At 43.6% G+C, this 22,760-nt stretch overlaps 1 protein-coding gene across 1 annotated transcript in view; it reads right to left on the bottom strand.

The window, feature by feature from the left end:
* The window catches only part of DPYD (dihydropyrimidine dehydrogenase), a 320,182-nt gene that overhangs the window by 26,434 nt on the left and 270,988 nt on the right, over positions 1 to 22,760 (bottom strand). The window contains exon 20 of the mRNA XM_062003807.1: positions 16,062 to 16,241. Coding sequence (XP_061859791.1) covers positions 16,062 to 16,241 — 180 coding nt within the window. The remainder of the gene's footprint in view (positions 1 to 16,061; positions 16,242 to 22,760) is intronic.

The following is a 22,760-nucleotide window of genomic DNA, read 5'->3' as shown; positions in this document are numbered from 1 at the left end:
TAGGGGCTTCCTGGAACTACAGTTACAAAGCTTGATGTATAACTGCAAAAAGTACATCCTGGTGTGGAGTTACTTTTTAACATTTAAGGACATCTCTTTTGTCTTCTATTTTTTTTTCCCCCCTCAAAAATAGAAGTACAGCTACAGCTTTAAGAATACAAGAAAATAAAGCAGAGTTCTGGCACAAGCCAAAGTCTGACCTGTATCTTCAACGTGGTCTTAGAGCCAGCTCCTGCACCAGATGTGTCCTTAGAAGAAAGAGTTTCTCCCATCTGCAGCTGCTTTACACCAAACAGGATTCCTTTCATGCTCAGCAGAATGCTGCTGCCATCTTAATTAGGAAGCAAAGCAACCTCAGGATGTTGCAAGGTTTTCTTTTTGACACTGTATGGGTGACACTGACGTTGACAGTGGTACAGACACAGCATAAAACCGTAACGTTTTGGTTTAACTCCCTTTCTAAGTGAAACAGCAGCTTGAAAAAGGTAGAGTTGACGATTGCTTCCATGGGAACTCTGATTATTTAATGTAATTTGCTTTTTCTTTAGGAAAACTTTGTTTCAAAGTCTTTAAACATTTTCCCCAAAGACATGAGTGGATCTGGGGGTCCACTGCTCCTTTTTGTAACGATGAAACTGATCTGAGAGGTGTCAAATACTTGGCAGGTCCTAATGACGCTACTGGGAGCATGTATCACACCTGAAGCCTAGCTCAGACACCTAGTTCCTCTCTTCAAGAATGAGAAGTACCTTGAGAATTACGGTTTCTGAAAATCCTACAAATTGCACAGGCACAGAATCAGTCTGGGCAACAGAACTGGGAACTAATCTTCATTTCCTTTCAGCATTTAATTAGGTTTCTTGAGCCTGCCTCTCAGTGTCTCTGTTGCTGTTAGAGAAGACAAAAGAAACTATGTAAAACAGACACTTGTTTCATACTGTTGTCTTCCTTTGCAAAGGTTTTGTGCCACCTTCATCATTAAAATATCCCAACAGAGTCTGTTAACTAATGAACCCCAACCTATCTCACATGGCTCACCTGCTCTCTCATCCTCATTCTTTGTATATGGGACAGGCTGCTTTGTTTTGGTAAGATTTCAGTAATTTCCTTCCTGTGAAAACAAAAGCAAGCAGCAACACAGATAGGGCTCTGCACAGAGAAGGCAAACTTGGAGGAGTGCCTTTGACTCTCGCGGTGCAGGCACAGGCACTGAGTCAGTCTGGTGTCCTGTGGGAGCTTGCTCCACAGCTGTGGATGTGCCCCTAAGCCCCTCAGTGACACAGAGGTGCTACAGAAAGAGCCCAGCTGGATATCCAGCCAGCACACGCAGCGAATGGAGTCATGCAGTACAGCTTTCCCCTGGGAGTTAAGCTTGCACACAAGACACAAAGCATCTCTGGTCCTGGCAGTGATGAAGAAAAGGGCCAAGAGCTGTTTGGCCCTTCTGTGCTGGGCCAGCCCCTCTGGCATTCCCACACCACCCACATATGCAGGGAGACAGGGAAACAACAGAAACATCAGAAGTGAGAGCCGTACAGGAGCTCAATACTTCACCTTAGAGGGAAGATGGATCTTTCCTTCAACGTGTGCTGACCCTCACAGCTGAACTGCCGTGTTGGAACCCGCTCTAGGAAACAGAGGGAGGATCCCCAGGGTCCCCACAGCAACTTTGGCCTCTCAGGGACTGTTTCTCTGCTGCAGCATTTTCTGCAAGCTGAAGTTTTCCAGAAGATAATTACAACTGCTGCTGCTTCCTACATTCCTTTTTCTTGCCTCTCGGTGGAAGGTAAATCACAGTAATAATAAATCCTTCTATATAAATGCAAAGCAGAGCTAAAAACGAAATTGATGTCGCAATTGTAATTTACCACTTTCACTGCTGTTAATTTATATACCAGCAGCCTGCCATGAGTTTCCCCTGGAAAATAGTCTATTTCCTTTCCAGCATCCCTGAAGAAAACCAGACACTGGCATTCTGAGTTTCATGCCATATTCTCTGTATGTCTTAAAAGACTTCTTACTTGTTGTAAGTCGGGGAAAAGAGCATCCCCCTGTAGTGAGACCAAGCAATGCAGGTTTCAACCTTCACCTGCAGTTTCTGATTGCTGTGATGAGGGCTGAAGAATAATTTAAGATACCCTCAGCTATAATAGATCACAGTCAGCCTTACAGTAGCCTTTTAAATAAAGTCTTGCTGCTCTTATGTATATAAAAGCCAACCAGGGCACAAAGGAAGCTGAACTTTTTGGCTGGGCTCACTTCACAACCAGCAGCTTGGTTCCAGCACAGATCACAAAGCTACACGTTATGTTTCAAACACTGCTCCAGAACTTCAGCCCAGACAAACAGCACAACATAAAACTTTCATGGCCAGGCTGCCTCTCTGACAGCACACGCTGTCGGGGCTGGACCTGGAGGGTCGCCACAGCAAGGCTCATGGCTTGGGGCAGCTCGGGCAGAGCATCCCCCAGGCCTGTGCTCACGGGGAGAGATGGGCAGAGGGCGGCAGGAGGGCCATGGAGGGCAAGCCAGGAACAGCCACGGTGGAGCTGCCGGAGGAGAGAAAGCCCTGAAAGATACTGAACTTCTCTGCAACTATTTCTGAGAGATTCTTTCCCTGGAAAGGCTTGAATATCTCCTACTCCAGCTGACTTGGGAGGGGAAAACAACCTGCAAATTGGAATGGAAACTTTGAGTAGCAGAAACTTCTGTCTGGGAGAATGTAGGTAAGTGATGCTACTAAAGTCTGCAGACTTCCTACTGTTCATCTTCACCTTCCAGATGACCATTTGGTATATTACTCGCTTCTAAACTGGAAAAAGAGGGCAGCACTATCGAGAGCAATTGTGTTGTTTTCTCTGCTGGGTTTCCAGAGGTAGGAGCCACATTTTGGGTTGAAACTGATTTCAGATGAAGCAAAGTATCTGTATTTTGGCCACCGTCATTATTGCACTATTACTTTCACTGTAACGTTCCTTCATTAACATTCAATTTGCATGACTAGAAACTTTCCTCTCTGAACTCGAAATATTTCCCTAAAACCAAGCAAGATATTTGACAAACGTCACAAACCAGTTTTGTACTGATTGGCTGGAACTAAGCAGCCTTCAGCAACACACTGCAATTATTTAAGTGTTCAAGCAAATGTTTACAGGTACTGCTCTTCATTTTCTTAACTCCAAAAAAGACTTCTGTCCCTTCATGGCTCTAAACCCCCAAGTAGAGCCAAAATGCAGTAAAACCATCACAGCCCAATACTTTAATTCAGTTGTTCAATAATTTCTATTTCTTTTCATTATTTTTACTTTATTATACTTTTATAATGCCCTCCAATAAATCTATAAAGCTTTACAGCCCTTTTCCAACAGCATGTGGTGTGTGTTGTGAGGAGCAGCACGTTTATGATCTGCAAGACAGGGAGAAAATTTGAAGTACCCTTATGGGACTGAGGCAGGGAGAGCTGACTGTGGGTATGAGCCGAGATTTTGATATATCCATCGCTACCTATCTAGTTCTTGAGTCTCCAAATTTTCATTGCAGTTGAATTACAGAATTACCTTGTGTCAGGCTGATAACGCTGCACAACCTCTCAGTGCTTGAGACTGAAAGCAAGTGATGTTGCAGCAGAGTCCCTTTCCCAGAAGCAACTGAGTGTCTCCTGCCTGAAGGAGCAAAGCTGGCCTTGAATGAAATGAAAACAGATTTTAACTGAACCAACATTTATTCCACTAGAGGCGTGGAAGCAAATATTCAGCGTTCCCAAGGTACTGTTCAAGAATCATTTGTCATGTTGGATGCAATTCCACCCTCTAAATGAACACCAGTCAGTTGGGACAGGATCTAACAGCAGAGGCTTGCTTGCCTTTGCAGTGGATGGGCTTAAGCATGGCCAGGCACAGCTCTCAGCTTTGGGTTTCTAAAATGAACTTTCAGCAACAATTTCTGTGGCTGACCCTATTTCTGGGGAGAGAGACCACAGAGGATGGTCACATCAGCTGGGGGATACAAGCTTTTGTAATCCTCTAGTCTTTCCTCCACCCCTGACTCCAGCAAGAGGGAACCTTGCTGGAGCTACTGGGCACATCTGCAGAACAGCTGAGAAACACAAACATAACACACTTTTTGCACATGCACCTTTTTTTCCCCTCTTTCAAAAAGCTCAAAAGCATTGGATGACATTTTGGACAAATACTTCGACCCCTTCAGTCTGACCTCCTTCCCCCTCAGAGCAGCAAGCATGGTAGGTATTTCCCTTTGAGCATGGCACTAGAGATCTGTGTTGGAGTGGATGAACCCATTCCTGCACAGAAGCTTAATGTGGTTCAGACACTGAAAGCTTGATGATGATCAGAAATGCTGTCAAAAAGGGATGAAGAAAACTGTTTCCAAAAATATGTGCTTTGTCAATGAGGGAGACCTCTCCTTCTCCAGAGGGAGCCAAGAGTCAAAGATGCAGACCTGCAGAGATGCCTCAGATGTCTGTAAGGTCCTAAACCACACCTGGAGGCAAATACACCCCAGTCTGAGCACGTAACGTTCAACAATTCCAATGTCTCGTGACTTCAGTGCTTACAGTCAGAGACTTCACTCCTGGTGCTGGAGACTTCTGAGGTCAACTGAGCCAGTTATGTACTATAAATGGAGACCTCTCTCTGTGGGTAAGCTGGGGATGGTATTTGGCTGGATGCTTACAATAGACTGCAAAGTAAATGCACAATAACAACTAAAAATTGCATTCCCCATATGTGCTGCACTATGAACCAGTACTCATACAGTTAAAACAGTGGTCACAACTTCACACAGGCATCCTCTCCCAAACTGCCATTTAAGAACTAGACACCTAAAGACACAGACTGGATGGGAAGGAAATGGTTTTTTTTCAAATGGAGGCACAGGCAGCCTTTCAGGCTCTTCAGACTGCACGTTCATCACTCAAATGTTGCTATAAATACCTTTGCAAACAACTCACACCATGTAGACAAAAATACCTCCATGATGAACAACAGAGAAATAAACTACGTCCTATGGAAAAGATGTAAACACCCAGTTTCTCCTCCATCTGCTTTGTCCTTGCAATCAAGCCCAAAATCCAGCAGCAGGCGTAGAAGCCCACCCACAGACCAGGCACCGAAGGCCAAAACCCGAGCTATTGACCAAATTGCTACAGAATGGCTGCAGCACCTCAAATGCAGGATGATGGCTGTGCTGTGAAGGCAGAGGGAGCAGCTGCAGAGCGTGAGGTGTTGCTCAGCCCTGCTCTGTGCTCCCCCAGAAGGGCAGCTCCGAGGGACCACGCGTGCTCCTTCTGGGTGCGCTGTCAGAAACGATGCCTGTGAAAGGCACGCTCATGCTGCGGCTGCCAAAGGATTTTCACAGCGTCTTAAGGGTTGGAAGGGAAAGATCATCCAGTCCAACCCCTCTGCCAGAGCAGGATCCCTTTAATGGGTAAGTTTAGAGGTTTTGGGATATCGTTCATGCTCATGCGAACAGCACGTGAGCTGTTCACAGCTTGGGGATACATTTTTAGCAGACGAGAAAACGTATTTGTGCTTGTGCAGCTCTGCAGGTTTGCAATGAGCCTTCTGGCTTACAGTCTGCAAGTGGGAATTTTTGAGATGGACATTTCAAAACATCAGGAGTGCTCGGCCTTTGAAAGCAGGCTCACAGAGGCAGGGGATGTCTGCTGGGGAGTCTGGCTTACAGCCTGCAATTGGAAAAAGATGCCTTTCAGCATATATTTAATATTTTAAATGACAGCACAGCTATTCAGACAACAGTAACAATTAGCATCTAAGATATAATGCTGTAAGGATGGGTAGTATCAACAAATAAACAAAATGGTGGTTGGCAGTATCTAGAATTCAACCACGTTCAATGCAATGGCAAGGTTTTGTCTTGAACAAGCTGAAAAAAACCCCCTTACTATTTCAGGGATACACTGCTGGGTTCCTCATGAATCCAAACACATGATATAAAACAAGGTATTTTATAGCTTCTATGTGTAAACAAATCAGCAACTTTGGAAGAAATACAACACAGTAATAGAAAAAAATTCCCATCATTATTATTACAAGCAGTCAGACATGAGATACTGAACGAGTAATGAAAGCACAGATATACGATTTGATGTGTCCTGACCAACATGTGGGCTACCCAGTGACCTACTCACACTGGATAGTTCCGAATGTGGCAATCAAAAACTGAGCTGTGGCAGGAAAAAAACGGAAAGGGAGCCATTTCATTAAAAATGGTCTGCTGAGTTGAGTGAAGGGCAAACAAGACCTTACCTATGTGAGAATTAGACCCACCTTCCTAATAACAGCTAGGGTAGGTGTACTTAAACGTCAACCATCAAGAGTACCCAAGTGCAATCAGCCTGAATGAGATCCCAAGAAATCAATAAAATCCTTGCCAGCCCCCTTCAAACTATTACAGAGCCCCAATGTGCTGCGGAGCAGCAGGTTACAGGCTGGCTGTAATTGTTCCCTGGAACAACCCAAACACAGTTCCCGGGCCTTAATGAATTCTGTACAGTGTGAATAGGTCAGCACAGCGCTGAAGTCTCTTTTTTCATCTCCCACATGTAGAAATGGTGTGCCCAGCAGCTCCATTCCCTTACTGGTGCCCTGTGCCAATGTATGGCCATTGTGCAATGAAACAGAAAGATGTTTTTAATCAGTCTGTCCATAAAAGCTCAGGAAGGACTGCTTCCTGACTGCTGAGGCATCCATGGAGCGGGATCAAAACCAAGGTTACAGAAAAACTTTTTGGTGGGAAAGGACATAATCACATTCCTTAAGTAGGAGCTTAATTTTAAGCAAAAAACCCCATTTCAGTTGCATATTATTAGATACCCTTAGCTCCAGTGGCTTATACTGAGTGACTATCTGGACCTAGGATGCAGGTGGCTCCCAAGGACAGTGCCCAGTGCACAGCTGAAACGCTGGGAAGGGCCCCAGGCTGGCTTCTGCCAATCAGGCAGGAAAGGGCTTCTCCCAGCAGTGCTTCTGTTACACTTCATGCATTCAAGTTTGGAAAGTCTTCCTTGCCTTTAACCTGAGCAACCCAGCATGAAATGCCCATCATTTCTACGAAAAAAGCTTTCTTTCCAATCAGGATATTTTTCCTCCTGCTTTTCCTGAACAACTTCTTTTTTCCTCCCAGTTCAACGCACCAGTCTTGGTTGAGTTCTCACTCTACATCTCAAAATCCCCCTCTGTCAATTGATTGCAAACCTCAACCATTTGTAGACCACTGAGTTCTCCACCTCTTATGCTTGCACACATAATTTAGGAAGGACATATGGACACTTTATGGACAGTTTCAGCTTCTTTAGCTTCACCACTCCTAGATTTCTCATACACCTGTGCACGTCACTACACTCAGGGATGTGCTCAAGGGCCAAATCTATTCCTACGAGAATTAAGAGATTTAGTCAAAATTCCTGTCAGAACTGGCAAAGGAATGCCACAGCTCTTGGAAAACAGGCTGAAAATGAGTAGTCTGCGGTCCATGACCAACACCACAGACTTTGTCTGGCACTTCCCTTGCACCATGGCACACAGAGCACCTTGCTATCCAAGCAAACAGCTTGCTTAGACGAGAGGTTTAAAGGGACAATGACTCTTTCAGAAGGTGGAAGCTCAGGTCTGTATGCACATCAGTAAGTACATCTGTGACTAGGACCATAAACAAAATGGGAACACATAAATGAGAGGAGGTTTATGCTAACAGCAGCTACCTGTAGATACAGAAGAGACACTGCTGACTCCATAGATGTTCCCAAGCCATCTGGATGTCCATAGGATTTAGCCTGCCACTCCATACGACCACATCTCATATAACAACAAGCATTTTACCAGTGCTTGATGAATAAAAAGATGGTTAGAAGTACTGCTTAGAAATACACAATATTGCTAATAAATGATTTCTCTCACTAGGGGTAGATTCTAGAGGAAGAATTTCATATCATCAGGTTCTCAGACTAGTAATTATAGCTTACATTTTGAAAGGCACAACCTTGCTTTCACAGATGCAATTTGCATCAAAATCCGCACTTAGAAAATCAGGGAGAAGAGTTTTGCACACATGAATTAATTGCTGACACATTTTCTAGTGCTTGAACTGTAGAAAATTAGCTATCAGTCTCTACTGACCATGGCTCTGCTCAGTCAGGACACAAAGAATCAAGGTCTGCAACTAACACCAGTCCCACGAATACTGCAGCGTCCTAAATATCCCCAAACTCCCCGAGTTTGGCCTAACAAAGAAAAAACATCTTTGGCAGCAAAAGCTGGTAGAGAACTGAAGGCTGGGGAAAGAGAGGGGAGAGGCAGAGAGAGAGACTGATTTGCTCTCAATGAATATGAAAAAGCTGATCTCTGCCATTGAGGAAAATTCTTGCACCAGCAAGTGCTGACTGATTGCCATGAGGAATGCTTTATCACCAAGATCCAGACACTCTTTCATATGGTGATTATTATTCCTGTCATGACCCTCTGGTCATCAAGCCACAGTGTCTTTTGTCACGAAACAACTATCCAATAAGGAATAATCTGGGAATAAGCCTGTAGCATAATATCTTCTACTTGCTTATACACACAGCGGGAGGAGGAAAATCTTCTTCCTATGAGTTATTACCTGCTCTAATCCACTTTGGAAAATAGCAGTGTTTCCTTAATTTTGTGAAGCATGCAAACATATTTTTTCACAGACCACGGCTGCCTGAAAAGCTCTGTCTAGAGCTGAAAGCAAATCTAAAAGCTCTCTCAGGTAGCAGCAGATAGTCCAACACCCCTATCAAATCCACGGCAGCACAGCAATGGTCTGATGTCCGCGCTGTGCAAAGGCTGGACTGTGTGCCAGCTTGCCTCTACAATTCATTTCATATTGTCTCCTATAAGGCTGAAGTCTGGCCTAATTCCTGACGCTGTTCTTGGAGCAAGAGCTCCGTCAAACAGAGGTAATGCAAAGCCCCAACAAACAGCACATAACACCTAGCAACATTAGCTCTGGTTTAGTTCCTATACAACAAAACGTTCCTCAGAATAGAGATGTTTTACAGCAACACTACCCTTGTCCATATGAACATTATCCACCTACAAAATCCTTTGTAACTCATTTCATCTCCCACACATTGTTTCTGTGGCTCTTCTAATTCAGCTGCCTGAGAAGAGGGAGAGGCCACGGCCGGCCACTTCTTTTCATGTCTTTTCTGGCCTCATCACTTACGTAGATCACCTGACACGGGGGCTGCTCTGAAGGGCTTTATCCAAGGAGCAGGCTAACCCTAAGTAACAAACACAACAATGCACACACCCCCCAATGGAATGAAAAATTAATGGTGTTGGGGAAGGATGCTGCAGAGAGCCGTTCTGCGTGGCACTGGGGAGGGAGAAGTGGGGGTGAGTGCGCATGGCTGATATGAAAAGATGTCAAAAAAAATGAAGCATAATAATAGTGCAATTTATCCTTGCTAAACGCACTGCGCTGTGCTATAATTAAATATGAAAACCTAAATTTATCTCTATGTTCGGCTGTCATTAACTTAACAGGGAGTGCACATGTTCTAATCTAATGGCTGATTTTTTTCTCCATGTGCAGCATATTAAAATGTATATTAGCCTCAAGGTGCATAAACACAAAATAATAGACCAAAGGTTTTGGCCTGTGGAGAAAAAAAATCCATGCTCAAAGGCCGTCAAGTAGCTGGTGATGCAGGGGAGACACTCACTTAGCCTCATTAAGCCAAAGCTCTCTTTTGCTTGTCTTTTGTTCTGCATGACAGCAGCCTCTTTGTTGTATAATAATTCATTCCAAGTTCGTTCCAAGCTACCGAAACTGGTGAACTGTGGCCATTTTAATGAGCAGTATTGGTGGTATGCATAATCTGAAAGCCACGTGGACCAGGCAATCACAGAGCACTGCAGCCAGCAAAATGAGATACTGTCGAAATCACAAATTTGTCAAGTTGTTTTTGGACAGGGTATTATAATAAGCACTAAAATATGCATCTTATTACTCTGCATCTGCCAGTCAAAGATCACTGTAATGAATGCATGCTGCAGGGTATGACCAGGCCGTTTCCCCAAGTAAAACAAACTGCACGGTACAAAAAAAGAATTCTGGGTTTTTGGCAGTGCCTGGATTTGGGGCTGGTTCTTGGTTTTGTTTTTTTGCATCCTTTTGCATCAGGAGTTGGATTTTCCTGGCTTGATGTCCATTGCCAGCAGTGAAGGCAGTAAAAGCACCACAGCCAGGGCTGAGTTAACACGAACACATTGTTTCTTAATAGCCACATTTACTGGCTGTGAATACGAAACTTTAAACTCGGTACTCGAAGCAAATTTAGCATACAGTACATATAAACCCCACAAAGATTAAACTACTTCAAACCCACTTTAATAATCCTGGTTCCTTTTGTCTTATCCATTTCTACGGCAAATGGCTTCACACACATTTTATGTAACAACCTGCAGTCTCCCTGAGAAACAGCAGTGTAGATAATCACAACATAAACTTCTGTAATAGACCAGTTAGGAAAAATCACCCCATGATGTTACAGAGGTCCTTTTTTCTACCAATTGGTCAGGCCAGGGATTGCTGGTAATTGCTGTCGGCTGGCAGGCGCTGGGCAGCAGGCGCTGGCAGCAGAGAGCTCTGCTCCCCCAGACGCTACTGCCAACGCTCCCCAGGGGCACCACGGCCCTCCTGTGCCCTGCCCTGCCTCTGCAGACCTTTCATCACCTCAGGGGAGGAGTGCAAGGGCTGAGAGGGAGAAGCAGGAGGACAGAACCGACTTCCTCATCTGCTCGCAGATGCTGCCTCGGATACATTTTGGCAGAGCGCTACTCTCAGTCAACCCAACAAGTGTGTTTCGGGTGCAAGCCTTAGCTAATGGGAAAAAGGATCAAACAGCCTAAAATTGCTCTTTCCTCCCCTCTGACTCTTCTTCAGAACTAGTGATGGCAATATGGGGAGAAAAGGTTTCTTCAACCATCCTAACTTTTTATTGCAATCTCTATACCACCATGTGATGAGATGGTCACAAAACCCCTTTGTTCTGTCTACTTCCAGTGCTGGAAACAAGGGCACAGCTCTTGCTGTATTGGACAAACTTGCTTTCCCAAACAAGGAGCGCTTCTGAAAACGAAGGGTGAGACCCTCTGCTCAGTGAAGCCAGTCAAAGCTCTTGAAGACCGTGAAGGCAGCCCAAATGCGGTGCCCGCATTGCAATACTGTCCATGCTTTAGTTATCTGCTTGAGAGGGCTAAATGAATATTTTGTATGAAATCCAGATGGTACAGCAGGGAGTTTTTCTCTGCCTAAGGCTACTTAGATTTTACTGCAATCAAGTCAGAATTTAGCAGGTTTGCTTTTAGTAGCTGCAGACACTTGAAGGAAGTCCATGCATTCAGAGAACAAAGTCGGCAGCTCGCTCAGGTTAAGGTGATGAGAGCTTCCACAGAGGTTCACACCCTGTGCATGTTCAGGATCATTCCTCCTCATCTGTCTGCTGCAGAAAGCCACCTCCTGGATTTTTTTTTAATCAGATATGGTTTTAACATTCTGAATACAGCACAACTTTAGCAGTGGAGGAGGATCTACTTACTATGAAACCTCATTTGCTTTGGGGTTTGGATATTTCTGGAATCAAGATGCCTAACTTATTACTTTTTCTTCTTTTACATTTTTTTAACGTTTAGACATGATGAAACAAACATCAGTTTTTGCAAAACTTCTGGTGCTGAAAGCCAAGCATGAAACATCCACATATATTTATCTCTTCCTATAAGCCCACACCTACCAACTGAATATGCTGCCTGGCATGTACAGAGGCCACCACACTATGTATGATTTTACAGCTGACATCAGGTGGAATTTTATACAGAAAACCACTGTACCACTTCTGTGACCACCAGCTGACACCAGTGTGTTTCTGGGACATAATCACTTCAGCTCTCTGGAGGAACATCAGTGAGCAACTAATAAAAGAGTCCTGTAATAAACAGACAAGGTGAGACCGTGACTACACACAGGAGATGGAACTGCACCTCTGGGGAATGCTGTACATTACCCAGATTCCCGGTGAGAACGCTTATCTTTATCACTGCTGGTCACGTATCTTCCAGAGAAACTCAGCAACATTATTTTAAAACAGAATTCTGTTAATTTCAGATTATAAGGATTGTACCTGCACTCTCCCTCTCTCTTGTGCAGCCATCCTAATGACTTTGGGTTGTAAGAGCATGCTCTACATCTTAACTGTCTGCCTGGCTGCATCAGGCACTTTATCTCAGTCCTAAATTCATGTTCATGCTGAGGTAAGCGTGCCTTTACAGAAGTTCTTCCTCAAGGGACTTGGTGAGAAGCAGTGTGGTGTCACCGTTCCCTTGCCATTCACTCATCTCAGTGTTGAGATGTGCAAGCTGAGATTACAGCCGAGACAAGCTGACAAGAATTATTCCATGCATTTAAGGGAGAGGTGGTTCAGAGGTGATATTGATGACAGTCATCTGCATCAAGGCTTTGAATGTTGGCTCCTCCCACAGGAAAAAAACCGAACCCAAACAACTAAATAAGCCATCAAAGCACTGAGGAAGGATGCCCAGGAGTCTGGCTTTGTCCATCTTTGTGAGTCTGACAGTGTCTGCGCTGGGACTGTCTTTGGAGTGGTTTTGGGTAAGGCTGCAACCACTGAAAGAACGAGTCAAGCTGGTGGAGCTACAGCCAACGGTGCCAGCCGCAGCCTGGAAGCCACAGCTGAGGTTGGCGTTTCTGAGTGGGACTCTCACTGCCATGGCAGGCAGTTTGGTACCACGGGTCACTGCCATGGCAGGCAGTTTGGTACCACAGGTCACACCTTGGGCAATGGCCGGTATCTGGTCCAGCAGCAGTTGCTGTGTCTGGAACAGGGCAAAAGCCAGTGCTACTGAAAAGCCTTTCACAAAATACCCACTGGCTGGCTCAAAGCTCACAAATGCAGGGTCCATACACCAAAAAATGGACTCTGCAAGTGAAAAGCATAAAAACAGCACTCAAGTTCCCAAAATATTCTCCGGTGTTATAACATCTCTCATATGTTAGGGGCTGTAAATTCTCAGTTTGTCTCATTGATGCAGAAGCATGGACGGGTACAAATCAGCATGACTCTCATTTCCAGGCAAAAGTCAGTAAGTGTGCTATTAACCTGCTTATTACATTAGACAACACAGCACAGTATTTTTAGTACTCTTTCTGTTCAGGAAGGGAATTATTGTAACAACCGACGGTGATAACTGTTTGATTTGTCACTTCTCTGGTGCCTGCATGGCAAGACAGCTTCAGTTTGATGTTAGGTGTACCATTCAGAAGAAAGTATCTTTTAGTTTACTCTGGTCATCAAATACTACAATATTTCATGACAGAACTGTACTGTGTCACACTTCTGTGGCAGCACTCTGTACTCAGCATCTGATTGATGCTAAAACCAGGACAGAAAATGAATTATGAAAAGAATAGTGCACTGCTATATAAAACTATGGACATTAACAGTCAATATTGCACCGTGGATCAAAACAGATACTGTTATGAAAAGAATTGGGAACAGGACCGGTCCCAATTCTGTAATAGAGTCAAAACTGAGAGAGGCTCAATGAATTTGTATAGAGTCAGAAGGCAAGTGGTTCTTGGTGCTGTCAAAAATAACTGTTGTCCCTCAGTTCCTTCTCATTAAATTGTCAATTGCCTGAACTTATCTCAGTGATTCTATATGAATATGAATAGGAATCTTGTAACAAACTGGAGCATGGTTCCTTTACATTTCTACATCTACTGCACCAAAAAGAAAACATACCAAAACTAGCACCTGCACTTTTTTTATATGCCAAAGCTCATCAGTACTTGCTGTTCAGCTTCTCATGGGGTCTCACTGAAGAAACTGCATTTCATCTCCCAGTAAGACCAAAGCAAATTTGGATGGCTTATATTTTAAATCACGATGCAGGATCTTGGCTGTCCCATTTTACTCCACGTGTAACATATACCCTCCTACACACTGCTTGTATCAATGAGAACGTATATACCCCATCAACAGGCTAGCTCCTCTTCTCCAAACACAGCGTAAAGATATGCTTTGTAATGAATTCATGTCAGGAAGAGGCTCAGAAGTATGTGTTATGACTTGCTGACAAGCCAGCTAGATATTTTTGTTTGAATCTAGATGAAACTACTTAACTAAATTTACTAGGCACAAGTACATGAAATCTAATATTGATAATAATTTATGAAGGTAAGAATACTGATTCCTATAATACTGCAAACTTAGTTTATGATAACATAATTAGTTACACTAATAACACTGCTTAGGCACAGTCTTGCTAATTATGATATTATAAATATTAATGATATCAAGCCTTTGTATTTGATTGCCCCTAGTAGGATCATTTATCATGGCATTTCCTTTTACCCATGCCGTATTATTCTTCTTCCTTTTGCCTCGAATGTTCATTCCTGGAGAAACAGCCGCCCTGAGCTTATGCCTAAAACATTTCACCACCTTTTATGATGCAGCCTGGCTTAACTTTATACGTTACTGTTTAATAGCAATGATCCAATGATATAATTCAGTGCTAAGGGCAATCAAACACACAATCAGTTATAATCTGTGTGCCTTGCTCCTTTCAAATGTCTAACAGAGCCAGCCAGACAAGATTACACAGGGCTTTGTTTTTCATAACCTGTTTCAAGTTAAGATTCCTTTGAATTATTAAATGCTTCCTTAAAGCATCTTTTCACGCTACCTTTTTAAAGTTAATTATTGATGTGGTGACAAGTGGAAAAGACTGAGAACTGTAATTCTTTTTTTTTCCTCGTTCAAAAGGACACGAGAAACATCTTTGACAACGGTTGTCTATTTAGTAAAATACAAAGGTAATAGAAAGATAGAACACCGAACGCTGAAGCTTTAAAGCAGAATTACAACAGCTCTCTGTTACACGAGTTGGAAATGCTGCGTGTGTTCCTACAGGTGTTGAGGGAAGGAAGTTTAGGTGTTACCCTTCGAGCCCGGTTTAACTGCTTAACATAAGTAGGTAAAAATGAAACTGCTTATGTCTTGTTTTATTTTTAAGCAATGTATTATCCAGAGCTTTAGGAATAGGATTGTCTTTTCTCCTGGAAGGGGATGTTAGAATTTTCAGGGCTCCGCAGAGAACAACAACAATATAGGAGTCTCTAATCTCCTGCTAAATCCAGCTCCAGTCATCAGCAACGATAAGCAGAGATTTGGAGGTGTTTGACACTCCAAATCCTATTCTTTTGTAATTCTTTACTTTTTACAACACTTTCAACAGTGCTATATCAGATTTTTGGAAGAATAATCAATAGGCATGATGTATAACTGAAATCAGTCTTCAAAGTGATCCCCTCTGGTAACCAGAAACAAAAGCTGAGCCTCCCTGCTGTGCAGGTATTTTGCTTAGAGCAGTAGGCAACAGGGTATCAGTGGGAAGCCAGTTACAGCTCCCTGCTTCTCAGCACGGATTAGCCCCTGCCCTGGAGGATCGGTGAGCAGTGCTGGGGCACCCACAACCCACTGCACCTGGTGAAAGCCTCCAAAGGTGCTTTCATGGCAGGGAAGCGCTAGAGCAGAAGGGAAAAGCACTGAGAGGTTAGAAATCCAGAGAGACAGCAGCTCACCTTCCTATTCCACCACAGTCTTTTCTAGGTTTGAATGACCTTGTGGAATCTATTACATTCTTTGGTGTCACAAAAAGAGCTGGTGCCAATGCCTTTGTGATGTTACACCTATGCTTTTTTTGAAGACATGATGTAACGACCCAAGTGCAGGGATCGTGTTTATAGTAAAGATGCTATCCTGCATCAAGCCATTCCAAGTTTGTCTTCCTGAGCTGCCTCCAGGTATTTGTTAATACTCAGAAAGAAAAAGGCTTGGTGACTAATCGTGACAGGAGCAGTGGTTAACCAAGGTAAGCAGCAGAAACTGCACACAACGACTATGGGATCTCTTTCAAAGCCAAGATGCAGTGTCGTTATACAGGAATGGCAATGAAACGACATACCTTTCCCATCAGATCAGCAATGCTGGGTACTGGTTTTCCCTTCTGATGGGGCACAGTTGCAGGACTCTGTCCATCCCAGTCTTTAAGTTCCTCGATGCTTTTCAGGTAAAGGAGAGCTCGCAGCCCAGTACAGTAGTCATCAATAACAGTGAAATCTTGATTCTGGATTGCGCTGCACACCTAGGAGATGTAAGTCAGTTATCAGAAACATCCTGGCAGAGGAGCAGCTGGAATTAGCAAGCTCTTCAAACTTACTGATTATCAGATGACCCTTCCTGCAACCCCACTGGGGAAGAACTACAAGAATTCAGGATATTAACTGGCTGTTTAATCCTATGTCATGAGACCATCATTGCAATTCAGGGAAAAAACCCAAAAAGGACTCAGTATCACTAGCAATGCCTTCAGACCAAAGCTAAAGGCTGCTCAGCAGTAAGCCTGCCAGCCCAGCCCCCAGCCTGCCCTCCAAGGTGCTGATGCTGATGTTCCATCTCCCCTGCAGCTTTCCCTTATATTTGAATGGAATTTCCTGTGTTCCAATCTGTGCCCACTGTCCTTCCACTGAGTGCCTCTGTTAAGAGTCTGTCTCCAGGAAAGTGGCTCAGCAAACAGCACCCACTAAAAGCTGACCTGTTGTTATGGGTGAGCATTGCCAGGCACAGAACAGAACGATCCCTTTCTGCTAATCACCATTTCCCATTCAGTAGTAGTGTGAGGCTAGGTCACTTTATTTTAGATACTTTGGAAAGACAGGTAGCAACAGAGCTTTATAAATACAGAAAACAATGATCCCTGACCTGCAGAGCTTAACATGTAAACACAAAACTGCTGACAGCAAAGAGTCTGACCATTTACCTGGACTCTTCTGGACCACGTAATGGATATCGACTCAGATTTAAATCCACAGAGATGCCCAGCCAAACTGACAGGGGAATACAGAAAAATCTATGACTTCTCTCTGAACACCTTCTCATTAGCTAAACTCTAATCATCCATCAGTGATGAAGTGCAGGGCTGGTTGAGAACCATTAATTGTCAGTCCCTAGAAAAGCTCTGAAATTCCAGATGTGCCGGTGTTTTCTGCCTCTGATTCAGCTTTTACTCCAAAAGATAAAACTAATGCTCCTGATAATACCTACACTTCCATAGACACATAACAACCACAACAGTGAGAGAGTCACCTATTTTACAACACGAACACGTGCAGGTGTGCAAACACACCCACCCTCCTTGGACGTGAAAGCACACCTCGGGTTGTAATTGACACTGACACCTAAAAAGCACAGGAAATATATAATCGTTGTTCACGTTTCAGAAATGACAACACAAGTTGCAATTCTGAAGACAGGTACACATCACATTGTAAAGTACCATATGCTACAGCTGTACCAGGGAAACAAAAAACAAGGGCAAACTATAACACAAGCCCAAGAACATTTTCTGAGCAGCGCATTTACGTCACGTGAAATCTGTTGCTCTGGAGAAGCAGTGTGGACATTAATTAGGTCTGTGGCACCTTCCAGAAACTTCAAAACTGAGTTTTTTTTTCCACAGCAATTACAGAGAACACGGTAATAATTTCCCATACAGGTTATTTAACTGCAAAACAAAACTGATGCTTATTTAAACCTTTTTGTTCACCGAGGGATTCTCTGGGGTTTTTTTAGTGCATGGGTAACACTTTCCATAGCTATTCTTAAAAATACTAAAACTGTAAAAAAATACCGTTAAAAGCCATGTCATGTCATTTGAAACAAGTTCAGGCACTGTTGTCAAAATCCTGAAATATTTTGACAGGATGTATACACATGAGATACACTGGAGGGTACCTGTAATAACCTTATAAATAAAGAGGCTTTTACCGTTTTCCATCTCGCGGCGCAGTGTTATGAACTGCAATAATATAAAACTGTGCAGAAGATGGTATCACACCAAGAGCTAACGTCTGATCCCTGCCAGGCTGTGTGCAGGGCACTGCTTGCCTTCCCTGCAAAGTCAAGGAGGCTCCAGAACTGAAGGCAAAACACAATTTTTAAAGAAAAATGGAAATCTCTGCACTAAAGAAAAAACGTTGTGTGAGATGGAAAGACTTAGGAACAGAACTAGCAAGCGGTTCCACACCATCCTCCTCTTCTGTAGGAGCCTTATGACTACGGTGCCTGATGGTGCAGATAATTAATCAAAGACATGCCTTTCACTGACTTCACTGTGATGAGAGCAAGTGCTTATGTTTACAGGCCTTTCCTAGAAGAGGAGAGATTCAAACATTCACACACACACACACACAACCAACAGAACAAGTTTTGCTGTGGTTTTTGGCAAATTCCAAAACATTCTGAGCTTTGAAATTTCTTGTTACACATATCAGATGGTGAGACTCGTGTTTCAGGCTTACAGTGTTTTTCATGAAGCCTTTGCTGCATTTTAAAAGGTGGTGAACAAAGTCAAGATAAAAGGTCACCCTGACCCATCAGCCATGACAATTTCTACACCACAGAGAGAGGTTTTTAGCATCATACCTGGCTGCCTCTGAATCATCACTTTAAATGACACTGTGCCCTCTTTCCAGCACACGAGAAGCAGCTGGGCAATAGACCAGGTGAAACTCAAACTCACACAGCCGGAAAAATTGGAGGAGAAGGGAGCCGACCTGTCTCCACACATCATTAATGCCCCTGCTCTGCTCCCACTGCTCGTGCTGGGGGCCCTCCCCTTCACAGCTCAACGTTCAGCCCCTCTTCTGCTGCTGTCTTGTTTTATGGGTGTGAAGAGGAGGAAGAGCAGTCCAGCTGAGGGCAGATTTAAAATGGAACTACCTTTTGGTTGCTACCATCTCTTATTTAATACTGTCTTATTAAACCACCTCAAGAGGGGCTAAAGGCAAGCAGGGTGCTGCTGTGACTGCTGCTGCCTGTGCCTTGCCCACGGATGGGAGCAGCAGCATGAAGCTGAGCTGCAGCCAGCCCTGCCTGCTCAGCTCCAACCCTCAGCAGCGTGCTCCTACCCACCAAACAGCAAAACGTGCTTCCCTTCAGACCCTGAAGCAAAAGCCTGAGCAAAAAGGTAACCTCACAGCTAGAGAACATACACATGGTCACATCATGCCAGACCAGCAGCCTGCACCCTGAGGCCAACTGGAGCTACCTATGGATGAGTAAGACAGCAAGCGTGGATCAGTTGCCCCAGCGTGAGGTCCAGATCACAATGAAGCCATAGCTGTCCTGCTGACAAGCGCTGTCCTGCTGTCTGGCTTGTGTTTGTCTCTAGCTTTGGACTAGAGCTTGGACTAGAAGAGGAAGGTCCTACATTTTTTCTGCCTAGAATGGTGCCTTGTACTATTTGTATTGCACTAATATGCAGGGAGATAACTTTGCACAAGCTTGGTTTTACTGAGTTGCCTGGCTCTGCCTGGTTAGTAGAACTGCTACAATTCCATTTTCAACATCTGACCTCCTCCCCTCTTCCCTAGATCAAGACCTGAATGATTGTCCTTCATGTCTCAAAAGAGATAAGCAGGCCAACGTGCTACCTGTGGTTAATTACATCGTGCTCTCGGTGTTCTGAAATACAAAACTGTTCAGGATAAGCTGAAAACGTAGGCTACAAGTCTAATCTGTTCAGACACATCTGAGGTACTAGAAGACACAATGCCTGCTTTGCTGCTGGTAAAGCAAACATCTACCAAATGATCTCATTGTGGAATGGGGATGTGAAACCAACCAGAGGCTGAGGCTCTAAGTAAAACTGCTCTACAAGATGCAATGATGGGAGAGGCACGCAAAGGGCCCTGCTGCTGTCTTGCATAAGAAATGGCCTGTTTGCTCTGGTTCTGAATAACCATAAATACTGAGCTTAACTTTGTCACAGGATCTAGAGCAATTACAAATCTTACTTGAGGAACTGGAGTAAATTGTCGGGACATTATTATTGTGTGAGAAGACTTTCACAGGTTACGTGATTGTTATTAATCATTCACATCACTCTGAACCTTTTCATTTACATATTTGAAGAAAAAGTTCATTACTGGTGACAGGTACTACAACATCAGTTATAAAACATCGTAAATGCCTTTGCTTTTAGCAGAATCATTACACAACAAAGAGATGCCAATTTCTGAAGTCTTTACTGAGGCAAATCCCCTGCACCATTTACTGAGCGCTCTGCCTGCGTCAGACCTTTCTGGTCCTGTCCATAGCCTGCGTTTCTAGAAGCATTTGTATTTGTTTTGCTCTCTGCAACAAAATGAATGTGGTTCCTGATCAAACTCTGGCTTATCCTGGGGGACCCACCATGCACCAGACCTGTGCCACCTGTGCACAACCTGGACAAAGAAGCTGAGGCATTTCCAGACACATCACCCACTAAAGCAGTTCCTACTCACTGTTGTCCTTACATTTTCCCATTAGGGGATGCTGCAAAAGAGAAAACAGTTCCTGTTGACGGTGGAAAGAGGAAACAATGCACTCCTCCTCAGGAGTCCACTCTTTCTTACCCCAAGGTCTTTGTGGCAGGTGACAAGAGCTCAGAGAAAATGTTAATTTTTACAGCCCTCCAAAATACACGTTTCTCTCTTCAGAATATGAGTGTAAAACAAATGTCATGTTTACGAAAGCAGAAGTCACGGTCAGGAGGCAGCTGGGTGGCAGTGATGCACGGCCTGGAAGCAGGAAGATTGATGGGTATATATTTGTATACAGAAACGTAAATCACACCGCTTGACTGTTCTACCATATTAGTTTCCATTTGTTGCAGCCGTACAACATCAAAGCGGTGATGTCTCCATATATTGCATTTAGTGGTAATGTAACGGACTACCCAAAAAAGGAAGAAATCAAAGTGAGAGTTTCTCAGTAGTTTCCTGGCAATTGAGACAGCAAGCGCTTTCATCTGAGCTGTAACTGTGGCAGTGCATTGATTTAAACTCCTTCTGAGATCTCAAATGCTTTTATATTCTTAGGTCTCGCTGGCTGCTTTCTTTTTGCTGTTTTTTTTTCCCCCTTCAAATGATAAAATTCTAGCATTTAGCAGAATGCCATCTTGCTTCCCCAGAAGACGGAGACTTATTTCAGCTTTGGTTCTAAACTGCACAGGATCTCTAAATGAAATAGCTCTCAAAATGCCATCCGATTAGGAAATTGGCCTTTGACTTCACAGTTTCTAATATTCTTACCACAGCAAGGGGATAAACAACTATTATTCCTCTGAGACACCTGTGAGAGGTTTTACAATGGATTAACAGTTTTGCTTTTCCATTAATGTGGTTGGCTTCCTTTGAAGTACTTTTACTGATATACCCAAATGGTAAGCAAAAGATTTACTGTTTTGATTCTATATTGTAATATGTTTTCAATTGTAGTATTATTTATCATTTTTCTATAGAAGCTCTTTCTCTATTAAAACCTCTTCCTGATAAGTATTGAAGACATAAATCCACCTTCCTGTTAGAGAAACATTTATGAATGGCTCTAAGCTGTTTTTCAATGCATAGTTGAGGCTACTGCTTTCCTGATTAGTGCCTATTGATTAAGATGCTGGTGGAAAAAGTCTGAAGTTGCAAATGAATGCCAGGTGCTTCAGGACAGATTCTATTTGTGCCCATCTGGGTATCCATATGAATCGGCAGCCTTAAGCAAATTAATGTCACTGTAGTGAGTAAGAGCATGATTATAAACTGGGTAAGGCACACATACAGTTTAAACTTTGTTCTCAAAAGCAACTGGCAAAAATTGACTCAGCTAAAGGGAGATCTTTCCGGGCCATGCATCTATACGCTGCATAGCTCTTGCTATGCTTGTTTCCTAGCCCCTGTGCAATGCTGTAGATGTGCCCAGATCTGCAGAGCAGCAAGCAGCGCACACAGCACTGGCTGCCTGACACAGAGCTCACAGGAACACGGCAAGAGCTGCAACGTGAGAGTAACTCCCTCCTCCGAGGGGTGTTTGTGCACTCCCAATCTGCAGGCTACCAGTGCCTGTGGAAAGGCTTGCTGTGTAACGATGCCTCCTCCTCTGCATCTCTCAAACACCGACTTACCAGCACCTCAAATGTGTAGCCTAAATTATCCTTTTTATCAGCAACTACTACTTTTGCTAGAGGGCTGTAGGATTAAGAACATTAGGGGAAGTGGATTATCAGACAACGTGGTGCACTCTCTGGAATAAAAACTTAAAGGAGATTCTTCATTTTAAAGACCAAATCTGTAAGAGGAAGCTTCCCAAATGCTGGTACGGTGCAGATGGAATGGTTTGATTCGTTCACATCAGCTGCTGAAATGACTCTGGAGATACAGGTTAGCAGATAGGATGGTACTTAACAAGGCTTCAGATACCAGATCAAGATGCAAAACTGATTTGGGTGATAGCTGATAGCCTTTTTAAAACATTAGAATTGAGCTAATATACATGAACTAAGCAACTACTGTTTGTTCCAAAGTCTAGTATGGCTTTAAGAAAGCAGTCTGAAGGACTCAAACATTAGACCTATGAATCACTTTAATTGGGGAAAAAAACCCCCATATAATCTTTTTTCCTAGATTTGAAATCCCAACAAGCTGAGGACTTAGCAGTGACACTCGAGAGGTGACACAGAAGGAAGATTCAAAGAAGATGCTAACACTGCAGGCTCTGCAGGGCAGGCAAACCATTCACATAAGGCTCAAGAAACCTAAATAAAAAAAAGTCTGGATGGTACCAAGTCCTG

Source organism: Colius striatus, chromosome 10 (assembly GCF_028858725.1).
Source record: "Colius striatus isolate bColStr4 chromosome 10, bColStr4.1.hap1, whole genome shotgun sequence".
NCBI classification, from domain to species: Eukaryota; Metazoa; Chordata; class Aves; order Coliiformes; family Coliidae; genus Colius; species Colius striatus.
Note: the sequence above shows the minus strand (reverse complement) of the source record. Positions and strands in the feature narration are given on the sequence as shown.